The sequence below is a fragment of the Solea senegalensis genome, linkage group LG9 (genome assembly GCF_019176455.1).
Source record: "Solea senegalensis isolate Sse05_10M linkage group LG9, IFAPA_SoseM_1, whole genome shotgun sequence".
Classification (NCBI taxonomy): domain Eukaryota; kingdom Metazoa; phylum Chordata; class Actinopteri; order Pleuronectiformes; family Soleidae; genus Solea; species Solea senegalensis.
In genome coordinates this window covers 686,041-697,500 of record NC_058029.1, presented here as the reverse complement: position 1 = coordinate 697,500, position 11,460 = coordinate 686,041, and the positions used below count along the sequence as shown (strand labels likewise).

Here is an 11,460-nt window from a genome sequence, read left to right as displayed (position 1 = left end):
GAAAAATTCAATAAAATTATTTATTGCGTAATACCAATGCAAAATGGCTCAGTAGCGCCGAATTTCACAGAATTTGGTGGGAACGTGGTTCGGCCCAAGGCGAACAAAATATCCTACTGGGACCATGACCTCGACGAAACAGAAAGTCGGCCATTTTGGATTTGGTGTCCATCTTGTTGTTTCACAAAGTTCCGTAACTGTACAAACACGTCTGAGGGTGTTTATCACTTGATACGTGAGACCAAGGGCCCATCCTCAACACGTCTGCAAGCCATGACCTGCACCCAGGAAGTCAGCCACACTTAACAGGAAGTGCATTTTAACTTCAAATTGAATCGACCAATCCGCACAAAACATCACATGCGGGATAAGAGACCCGGCCAGAGCACAGCGTCCAGGGCTTAGTGGTTCATGTTTTGTAAAAAGGGTTCGTACTTCCAGGCCACCGTAGAAAGGACTAAAAATAGATCTACAAAGTTCCGTGGTTTCATTTAAGGTAGGCCTACATGTGCCAGTGTTTTTTTATCCTTTGTTCCGTTTCTTTTTGTAGTTCTTAGATCAAAAATGGGTGTTGTGATTCTCGCGGTTGCAGACCCCGGGTCAAACACTGAATGTAAATACATGAAAAACATAAATATTCTATTTTTAACAACTATTTCTGTCTGAGATTAATTTAGAGTAAATGGAGTCATAATCACATTGGTGGTGTGGGGAGACGAGCGAGGCGTAACAAAGAGAACAAACACCATTTTACAAGATTAGAGACAAAAAAAACCACACTTAATCCAGATTACAACAACAACAAAACGGGAGTTATCTATTCTGTTCATTGTTTTTTCTACGTAATCAATTCTAAAAACAAGAGCATTGTCACTAATTTGAATTTGAGACTAAATCATTGTTGTTTAAAGGGTGAACTGACATTTAACTCATGAGTTTTACACAATGACTGAAGAAATAACAGTTAAGTTGCTCATTAGGCTTTTACTGCTTAGCTTAGCTGCTTCTTTTTATTTTAAAATGTTATTTTTCTTTGACTTTTAACATACACTCAGAACCTTAAGTACAAAAATGTACAACTGAAACCAATTATAAACTCTTTTTTTCATCCCGCTTTTGTTAGAGCATAAAAACATGTCTTACATGTTGTTATACATTCATTCTGAGGTCATGGCCTCACATTTAAAGTTTTTATTGTTCAATATGATTTTGACCCATTTTCATCTGTTTGGCATGGATGTAAAGTGTCAACACACCATTATGTCACGTGTTGGTTTGGGAAGTCATGTTTTGACTTTCACATGTGCTTAATCAAGTCATTTAAATCGAGTGCAGGTATGAATAGGTGGAATCTGCACAGCTAATCACATGACCAACATACAGAGACAAAACACTCCCTTTTTCAAATTACAGTCAATGTAAAGTCTCCAAATAAACAAAACACAGAGAGAAAATATGAACTACACATAGAATGAATCCTTTCCAAACTGGGATTCAAACAATAAAACTTCTTACGGTGTGGCACCAGTGATAACCACCTCACCCAACCACAAAACCCCACCTTAAAAAGACCAAAATATTAACAGGACGACAGTAAAACTTGTGAGTGTAGAAGATAACAGTGATGCTCCCTGTTCCTGTTTGTCTTCAGGCAACGAAAATACAGAAGCTGCCAGTAAATTGAATTTGCATTAAAAGGAAAAAGCATCTGCTTTAATGTCGTCCATTTGTTGTGGCTTCAGGTGAAGTCCTTCAGCTGCTACAGCTGATTTCTCGGGTCAGGAACAGACAGCGAGCTGCAGTGCTATCAGATAATACAATCTACCTTATAACAAAAGTATTTTAGTGGCTGCTCTGTGATATAAATGGAGCTGCTGATAGGTTTCCACTGTGTTATGCACTCGTGTGTTTCTCTGCGTGAACCTGGAGGCTGCTCTGCAACGTGAAATGCATTTTTGTGTTGGGTTTTTTGTGCTCATACCTTTGTTAATTTAAGAAAAAAACAAACAAACAGGAGCTGAAGTAAACAACACACTGTCAGTGAAATAGTTTCCTTCCTTATCGCTGCCTTTGTTTGTTTGTTTGACTGCATATATATTATTCAGGGACAATGAGATACAAAATATTAGCCAAACCAATAACAATGATGTAGAGGTTTTTAATAATTCTGCTTCTATTCACACTTTTCCATGTTGTTATACATTCATTCTAAGGTCCTCACATTTTAAATTTTTCTACAATTCAGCATGGGGCCACAGGGTTGGTGTAAACAAGGGCCTTTCTGCATGGAGTTTGCATGTTAACCCCGTGTGTGCGTGGGTTTTCTCCAGGTTCTCCGGCTTCCTCCCATAGTCCAAAAACATGCAATATGGGGATTAGGTAAATTGGACACTCTAAATTGAGTGTGAGAGTGAATTGTTTGTCTCTGTGTGTGTGGCCCTGCGATGGACGAGATGAACTGTCCAGGGTGTACACTGCCTATTGCCCTATGTCAGCTGAGATTGGCACAGCACCCCCCACGACCATCTGGTGGAGGATGAAGCGGTAGAAGATGGATGGATGGATAGACAATTTAGAGTAATTTTGAACCATTTAAATCTATTTGGCATGAATGTAATTTTCTAGTAATCCAGCAGGTGGCAGTGTTTTACTATTAACGGCCAAAGGAACGCTAAATTGAGAATACTTTTTTTTAATATGATCAGGACTGATAAAAATTATTCAAATAATTAATTGAAAGTGAAGTGTTGAAGTGTTGTTATCCAGCAATTTACAGTTTTTGTGTTTGCACACAACCGTTTTTAAACCTCACATAACCTTAGCAACCTTTCACTCTTAATCACACAATATTATTTTGGATGATTTTGTCTGTGTTAATGCATACGATCTGAAGTTTATTTTAAAATTTTAGTATACGTTCCTTTTACACTTAGTAACAAAAAATAAATAGTTACACTCAGAACGTTAAGTACAAAAATGTACAATTAAAACCAATTCTAAACATTTTGTAAATAAAAACAAGTTTTCCATGTTGTTAAAGAGTACATTCAATCTGAGTTTGTGGCAAATTTGTTTTATTTAATTTTGGCTAATTTTTCTCTGTTTAGCATGGATGTAGTTTTCCTGGTAATCCAGCAGGTGGCAATGTTTTCTTGTAATGGCCAACGGAACCCTTTACTGAGAATACTGACTATTATATTATTATTATTATCCGCGCAACCCTCCATCTGACCTTGACATTTCGTTGTGCAAGACCAGTATAATGACAAAAAAAGATGCTTTCCTTTCCTTATTATGATCAGGACTGATGTTAGTTTAGAAAACAAATTTACTGAAAGTGGAAAACAACTGTTGTTAACAAGCAATTTCTTTGAATGGGACATTTTTTGCACTTAAGGTTCTAAGAGGGTAGTTTCTTTTTGTTTGTTTGTTTGTTTAAAGTGACACTACACAAAAAATAATAATGCAATGAAAAAAAGCCAATGTTGTTGGCATTTAGTGACATAGCCCAGATTATGGAGAATACTGCAAATTTGCATAATTGAGGTTGAAAAAGTGGCCTTTAAATAGTGGCCTGTGGAACTGTGTTGTTACCTGGGCAGGGAAGAGTGCACGCCTCCTGCAGTGTGATCTGCTTGTCACCATCGACTGCGAGTTCGAGGCTGGTGCACAGCTCCTCGTCCACCAGGCCGCCCTCGTCCACACCCGAGCCGTCTGACACGAAGCAGGACAGGTTTCTGTATCGCAGGCCGTGGCCACACACCACGCTCTGACAGGACATGAACACCACAGAAGAAGAACAAGAAGAAAAGCAAGAAAGAGGAGATTGATCAATTACATCAACCTAACAGTACAGGAAACTAAGTTCTGGTTAAGACTATCATATACAAACAAAACATGTTACATTGAGATCATTGTCAAATGATGTCGTGTTTCATCTATAGTCGGAAGCCAGAATCGGACATACTGAGCTGTTCTACACATCCACCAAGAAACTGCATGCCAAATAATGAGCTGTTCTATACATCCACCAAGAAATTGCCTGCCAGATAATGAGCTGTTTTATACATCTACCAAGAAACTGCCTGCCAAATAATGAGATGTTCTACATATCTACCAAGAAACTTTCTGCCAAATAATGAGTTGTTCTATACATCCACCAAGAAATTGCCTGCCAAAGAGTGAGCTACCCTGTACTTCCACCAACAATCTGATTGCCAAATAATGAGCTATTCTATACATCTGCTAAAAGACTGACTGCCAAATAATGACCCGTTCTCTATAATCACCAACAGAAGAGCTAAAACATGTGATTAAGACCATTAACTCCTCAGGGAAATGTCCATTCAAATCAAATGAGAGTCAATCAATAAGCATAGTTCCTTTTTCCAGCTGGTAACGTTTCCCCCTGGTGCTTATTCACTATATTTTTACGTCCACAATTAGTGTCCTCAGGAGAACCAGAACTCTACGTCCACTTTTATAAACGTTCTATGAAATTAAAGCAGCGTAGCAGCCAGGAAACGTCTTCACAGTAAAGTATCAGCATTAAAGGAGCATTAGGTTGATTTTTACAGTCCATCTCTCATTAGTATAGACTCAGTCAAATTGTTCATCAATACTAAAGACTGTGATTTCCTTGGTCTAAACTCCACGTTTTGGCTCTAACTCTTGTGAGCATTGATCTCAGCTGAAGCTCACAGATGCATTTCTTGCAGTTGACAGAGGCCGACGCTGTAAGTTATATTTAACGACTCCGGGTCGCCGTATAATGTTAGGATTTATGGACTCACCTCCACCCGACACTCGGACCAGGCGCTGTACTGCCAGCGGTAGCAGGGTCGGACCGGACACGGCTTCCACTGCTCCATCTGAGAGGGACAGGGCCGACCGTCGCCCTGAGAGGCCTGAACCACCGACCGCTGCCGCCACATCTTACCTGGAGAGGGCACAAGAGAGGAGACAACATTAATATTATAATTATTATAATTACGGACGTAAACAGAATGTTGGTATGTGGGATCCGCTGCTTGTTCTTTGGATTTGGATTCTAAGTAAACATAAACAGATGATGTTGCTAACTTGCGCCACAGCTAATGACATAGCTTATGTTAACTTACGTCGCAGCTGATGATGTTGATGACTTGTATCATGATGACTGACGACATTGGCATCTTGAGCTGCAGCTAATGATGAGCTAACGATGAGCTAACGTGTGTCACAGCTGATAACATAGCTGATGTCGTAGCTAACCTGCGTTGCGGCTGATGACACATTGATGCTTGCATCGTAGCCTGTGATTCAGTCTATGTTAGCGTGGCACAGTCTGTATTTATGATACACTTACTGTAGATCAGTGTGTGAGTTATAATCTCACAGAAACATGAAGCACTTAATATATTGTTTTCATTATGACTCTGTAAATAGAGATTATATTCTCATTATTATTATGACTTCTTATAATCCACACTCCCAGTTTACATGATTGATGTTGCCATGGTAACATGATAGCATCATGCAGATGACACTCTTCAATATCATTTACATAAAATAACATTAAAGTACCACTCAACAAAGAAACAACAGCACTAGAGTCGACTTCTCGCTGCCATTATTGAAACTGGGCTCCTGTGCTTTTAGCAGCACAACACAGTAATAAATGTGGAGTGATTTCTTTCTCTCCCTGCACTGTTGGAGGTTTTCATTTCTGCCACACATAATATGATTACGCGGGGTGTAAAGTGGTTGTGTTTCCCTCACAATGAACTAAATACAAGCACATGTGACACATGCAGTGACCGCGGTGGTGAAGAGCACAGCGGTCCTTCACGCTCCTCTGTAAACAACTCATTTTAAATGCATGTTTGTTTGGAGTTTGCTTGAAATTATTTTCCCTGTGAGCGAAGCTCTTCGTCCTCACAGAGCGGAGGTTTAAAAAAAAAAAACAGCCTGAAATACGACACGTACTCCAGCCTCCATCTTAATTGCTTCTTGGTGCACTCGACTAAAATTGCTTTTTCATGCACATCGATCATCAGATTCTCTATGAATACTGTGAGATCCAACATGGAGCAGCTGCTAACACCTCTGAGAGGGTGGCAACACTGATGCTTGGATTATCTGAAGACAAAATCTAAACACAAAGACAGTATATATATAGTTTATACACACACACACACACACACACACACACAAGTGTTTCTTTTTCATTCAGTGCCACCACTGCTGGATTATATTCAGCACCATCATGAATTTTAATGTTGCGCTAATGATTTTCACTCAAAACTTTGCACAAATGAGCAACAAAAGCTGCAAAGGACAAACATTTATCATCTGCCATGAATATCAGGCCATTTGAATATACATATACATCAATATATTATATATATAAATATTAGTTATTTGCAAAACAGCTTTATGTCCACATGATTTTGATTGACTGATAAGTTGGTCAAAGCTTTTGAATTTAAGAATTTTTTACCAGCAACCACCACCGATGTCTAACCCTCACCTTAACAATAACCACAATTCAAATCTTATCTTAGACCTAAACTTTAACCAGTTCCTCAGAAATGAGGTTCTGCCTCATTAAGACCAGGTTTTGGTCTCCATGAGGACTACTGGTCCTGACAAGGTCCTAAAGAGGTAACAAAAACAGGAACACACACACACACACTCCATACAAATCATATTTAATAAAATCCCTGTTGATCCCTGAGTCGTTCTTAAACTTTCGTCTTATTCTGTGTGATTTAACGACAGCAGCAGCAGGAACAGCAGTAGAAGTAGCAGCAGCAGCAACAGCAACAGTAACAGCAACAGTAGCAGCAGCATCAGCAGCATCAGTAGCAGTAACAGCAGCAGTATCAGTAACAGCAGTATCAGTAGCAGAAGCACTAACAGCAGCAGCAGTAACAGCAGTAGCAGCAGCAGAAGCAGTAACAGCAGCAGTATCAGTAGCAACAGCAGCAGCAGCAGTAACGGTAACAGTAGCAGCAGTAGTAAACAGCAGCAGCAGAAACATGATGACACATTTGCACCAGTCATTTAACAGGACTGTAATAACTCTCCTCTAAATAAACACTTCTTCTCTCCAGAGGGAAACAAAAGTGTCTGATGTGCGACTTTCTTTTTTTAAAGTTACACAAGTTCGATTTGCTGAGCAAGCAGCCACACACACACATGCACACATGCACACACATACACGCGCATGCGCGTACACACACACACAGAAAAGTGTTGATACACAAACACCTCATACAAACACAAAGAGGCAAAGATGAAGTTTAGACTGACGTATGCAGACTCTCAGCTTCTCTGTGTTTCACAGTCATTTATGCATGAGCGGAATATGCAGCGACGCACCGACGTCTGCTGCTGCTGCTACTGTTTACTGTTACTGCTACTGCTGACGCAAATATCAACTAGACAGCCTTATCAACTGTCAGCTAGCTTCTTAGAAATAATCTGCTAAAATTTACCAACAAGCTAGCATCTAGTTCCTTAGCTACAAGCAGCTAACGTTTTTGGCAACTACCTTCTCAGTAAATAGCAGCTAAATTCTTAGCAACCTGCAGCTAGCTCCTTAGAAACTATCGGATAGGTTTTTAGCAAATACCTTCTTAGCAACTAGCCGCTAACTTCTTAGAAATTATCTGCTAACTTCATCTAAATGTTAACTCTCTTCTTAGTCACTAGCAGCTAGCTTCTTAGCAACTTGCAGTTAAGCTTTTTGGAAATGATCTGCTAACTTTTTAGCAACTACCTTCTTAGTAAGTAGCAGCTAAATTCTTAGCAAACAACAGCTAACTCCTTAGAAACTAGAAACTTCTTATCAACTATCAGCTAGCACCTTAGAAACGATTTGCTAATGTTTTAACGACCAGCTTCTTAGTCAGTAGCAGCTAGTCAGTAGCAGCTAGCTTCAGTAAGACTTCATGTTTAAAGAACAATGCTCATGTTTGCTTTGTCTTTTACTTTTCAGCTGGAAAATGGATTTGACTGAAGAATTTAAGCTATTATGAGTCTCTCATGTTGTTTTATTTGGATTTTTAATACTTTTCCTTCACCTGTCATTGTCACAGAGTCGCTAACACACACAGCAGTGTGTCTTATTATTATTTTTTGTCTTTAACTCTAATTTGTGCCATTAGTGAAAGAATAATATTGATTTTTGTTATTCAGAGGCAAAGTTCATAAATTGCAATGATGGATGATCTTTTTTTTTTTTTATGTTTTCAAATTTCCAGGTTGTCAAACAGACGTCTCTTTATAATTACTATGTCAAAAATGTTTGTTCATACATCACAGGCCTCGAGGATTTTGTGTAAACACAATAACAGGTAGAAGCCAAAAGAAATGATTAATGTGTCATAAAATGAAAAAAACAAAAACCCATTAAATAGGATTATCTGATGTTTTATGAAATATATATTTGAAGGAAAGCAGAGATAGATTTGGCTTTTTCCAAATTTGTAAATGAACATGATACAAAGACTCATATGGCATTCGATCATTTTGAATAATTCCAAAATAATATGTTTCCTCCCTGAATTGTATCATAGCAAAAGGACCACAAATTAAAGGTTTGCAATAAATAATAATCATTAAACCCACTTGATGTTGTCTATGTACAGTGCCTTGAGATAATGTATGTTATGATTTGGCGCTATACAAATAAAATTGAATTGAATTGAATCGAATGTAACCTCACTGATGTTACTATTTCAAAATAAAAGCCTGGCTAATGTGAACGTGTTTAAATCAAGTCTGACAAGTCTGTTTATTATACACTTCTAGCTCAATTTGGCTTGGCTCGTTTTTTTGTTTTTGTTTCTCTATTAAGGAAAATATCTGCTACCTGCTTTTTGTGTTTTTTTGGGGTTCCAAGCGAGCTGAGCCGATATTAACATGTGACGTCATCAGACTGAGAGTGTCGTCACTGAAGAGTCATGAGCGCAACAATGTCCAACTGTAGATCAAAGTGAAAAAGACTTAAAAAACCCTGAAAACATTAACATTCATCTTTCATCATCAACAGAGGAGTCTGTGGATTTAGAGACAGCTGCTGAAAGCTGGCCATCGACTGAACCACTCTGTCAACTCATCTTTTTAATCCACTAAAGATTCAGTTCCACGCAAAACAACTGCTTTACAAGTCAAAGTTTGTGTCTGTGTGTCTGTGAGGCGTTTGTGTGTCAGTGTCGTGGATTAATGTGTTCACACTAACGATTCTTACCCTCCAGTCCGCAGGTCTGTGAACACTCGGACCACGGCGACCACTCTGACAGCTGACAGTTGACGGGACACTCGACCACACATGAGACGTTCATCTGCCACCTCTTCTCCAGATTGAGCTGCAGCACATTCAGGGGAAGAATGAAAGGGTGAGTGAGTGAATGAGTGAGTGAGTGAGTGAGTGAGCGAGCGAGCGAGTGACCCTCAACCCTGTAAACCGGCTCTTTCCCCACTTAAGCCTTTTGTTCTGGCGGCAGAGAAAGAGAGAAAATCCTGAGTGCATGTGTTTCAGTGAATGAGGCAGATGATGATGAAGAGGGTTAAATAGCTGTGGGGACGACTCAGACACAGAGCGACGGCTGTAATCACAGGAAGCCGAGGCGCGTTATGAATGAATAAAAGTCTGAGCCTGGAGCGACGGTGAACAATCTCTGCGTGGGAATGCTTGTGAATATTTCATGCTGCTGTGGGACTGATGGCACAATAAAAACTCTTAATGAGTGATGTAATATTAAGAAGAATTAGAGCTGCGACGAGTCCAGTTAGACTTCACATCTGTGCCCACACTTCAAAAATATTCCATGTGTTTGATTATTAAAGGCACGAGTCACTCTTTGTATATTATTATTATTATTGTTATATTATCCAAAACCTGAAAATACTTTTTCATGGCACTGTATGTTTGGAGCTTTTCCTGCCTGGAAACTGATGTTTATGTCACTTTGTAAAACCACTCACTCTCCCACACCAAAGTCCAGAGAGAAAATCAGTGATTTTAACATCACACACACACACACACACACACAGGAGTTGTTGATCCACTGCTGCCTCCATCACTCAGTTCAAATGTCTTATTTTGTAAAATTCTGCATTTGAAATCCTTTGTTGAGATTCGCCTCAGTGACACAAAGTGACCACATGAGGCAGCAGAGGACCAGCAGCTCCTGTGTCCCCGCAAGCTAAAATCACTGCTTTTCTCCCTGGACTTTGGTGTGGGAGAGTATTTGTTATATAAACTTGAGTTTCAGTTAAAAATGAAATAGCAAAAAGAAAAAAACATACTCAAGGTCATGAATTTTATATATAAATCTAATTTCCATTGTGTCCCTGCTGTGGCAGCCATGTTTTCAGCGTGCTGGTTCTCTGGGTTCGTGCGGAGCCGGGAAGCTCAGTAATAAAACCCCTGAACCTGAATGTTTTAATAATTGTTGAATTATGGAACCTTTGACCATCGAGCAGCAAAATCCATGAGCTCACTGTTGAGCCTGTGAAACGGCCAGTGACACAGAGACACAGTCACATGAGCGCTCACCTCCTCACAGAACTTCATATCCACTGATTTGCCGTCGCTGCGGACGCAGTCCAGCATCCGCGTCTTGATTCCGCTCCCGCACACGGCGCTGGGACTGAGCTGACACGTGCTCCAGTCTGAGGACACGCAAAAACAACACAGTCACATTCACACTTTCACCCTTTCACCTGTCTAATACACTGGACTCATCAAGACTAGAAGCTCTATATAAATACAGACCATAATACCAACACTTCTTCTTCTTCTGGTTTTATTTGGCAGTAATGAGGAACAAAGAGAGTAAGCGGAAATGTAAAAGTAACTATAAATAACAAAGTCAAGTACAAATATGTGAATTTTGTACTTAAGTTCAGTATTTGTACTTTGATACATTACAACACACACGACTGTTACATAATAAAGTAATGTATCCTAACGAGGCACAGAGTAAAACCATTAATGTGACTCTTGATTCTTTCATTTCACCAGCTGGATAAATGTGACCAAGAGCTCGACTTCAATCTGAGGTTTATTGATTCTTGGTTTGACTTATAATAAAGTCTGACGTATAATCTCCCTGGAAAATATTAAACCTACGCTCAAAGTGTTGTAGCTGCTTGTAATTGATTGGTTCTACTCTCTGTACATGTGTTTTCTACGCCGTATTTCGTAAAAGAAGAGATTTCTATTCCTTGCTTAAATTAAGGTTAAGGTTAAAATAAGGGACAGGGACACACAGAAAAACTGATTTCAGCCTTTAAACAAAACACTTACCTGATAGAATCTAAACCTGCTGATATCTATAATATTTGCCTCTTTATCGCTCTGTTAGACACACATTTACATCAGGAAACCACTCACTCTCCCACACCAAAGTCCTGAGAGAAAACCACTGATTTTAGCTCACAGGGACACAGGAGCTGCTGGTCCTC

At 39.4% G+C, this 11,460-nt stretch overlaps 1 protein-coding gene across 7 annotated transcripts in view; it reads right to left on the bottom strand.

Moving 5' to 3' along the window:
* The window catches only part of LOC122774991 (thrombospondin type-1 domain-containing protein 7A-like), a 108,039-nt gene that overhangs the window by 12,808 nt on the left and 83,771 nt on the right, over positions 1-11,460 (bottom strand). For all 7 annotated transcript variants that reach the window (XM_044034646.1, XM_044034649.1, XM_044034651.1 and 4 more), the window contains 4 exons: positions 10,550-10,665; positions 9,239-9,356; positions 4,794-4,939; positions 3,595-3,769 (listed from right to left, as the gene is read on the bottom strand). In XM_044034646.1, coding sequence (XP_043890581.1) covers positions 3,595-3,769; positions 4,794-4,939; positions 9,239-9,356; positions 10,550-10,665 — 555 coding nt within the window. The remainder of the gene's footprint in view (positions 1-3,594; positions 3,770-4,793; positions 4,940-9,238; positions 9,357-10,549; positions 10,666-11,460) is intronic.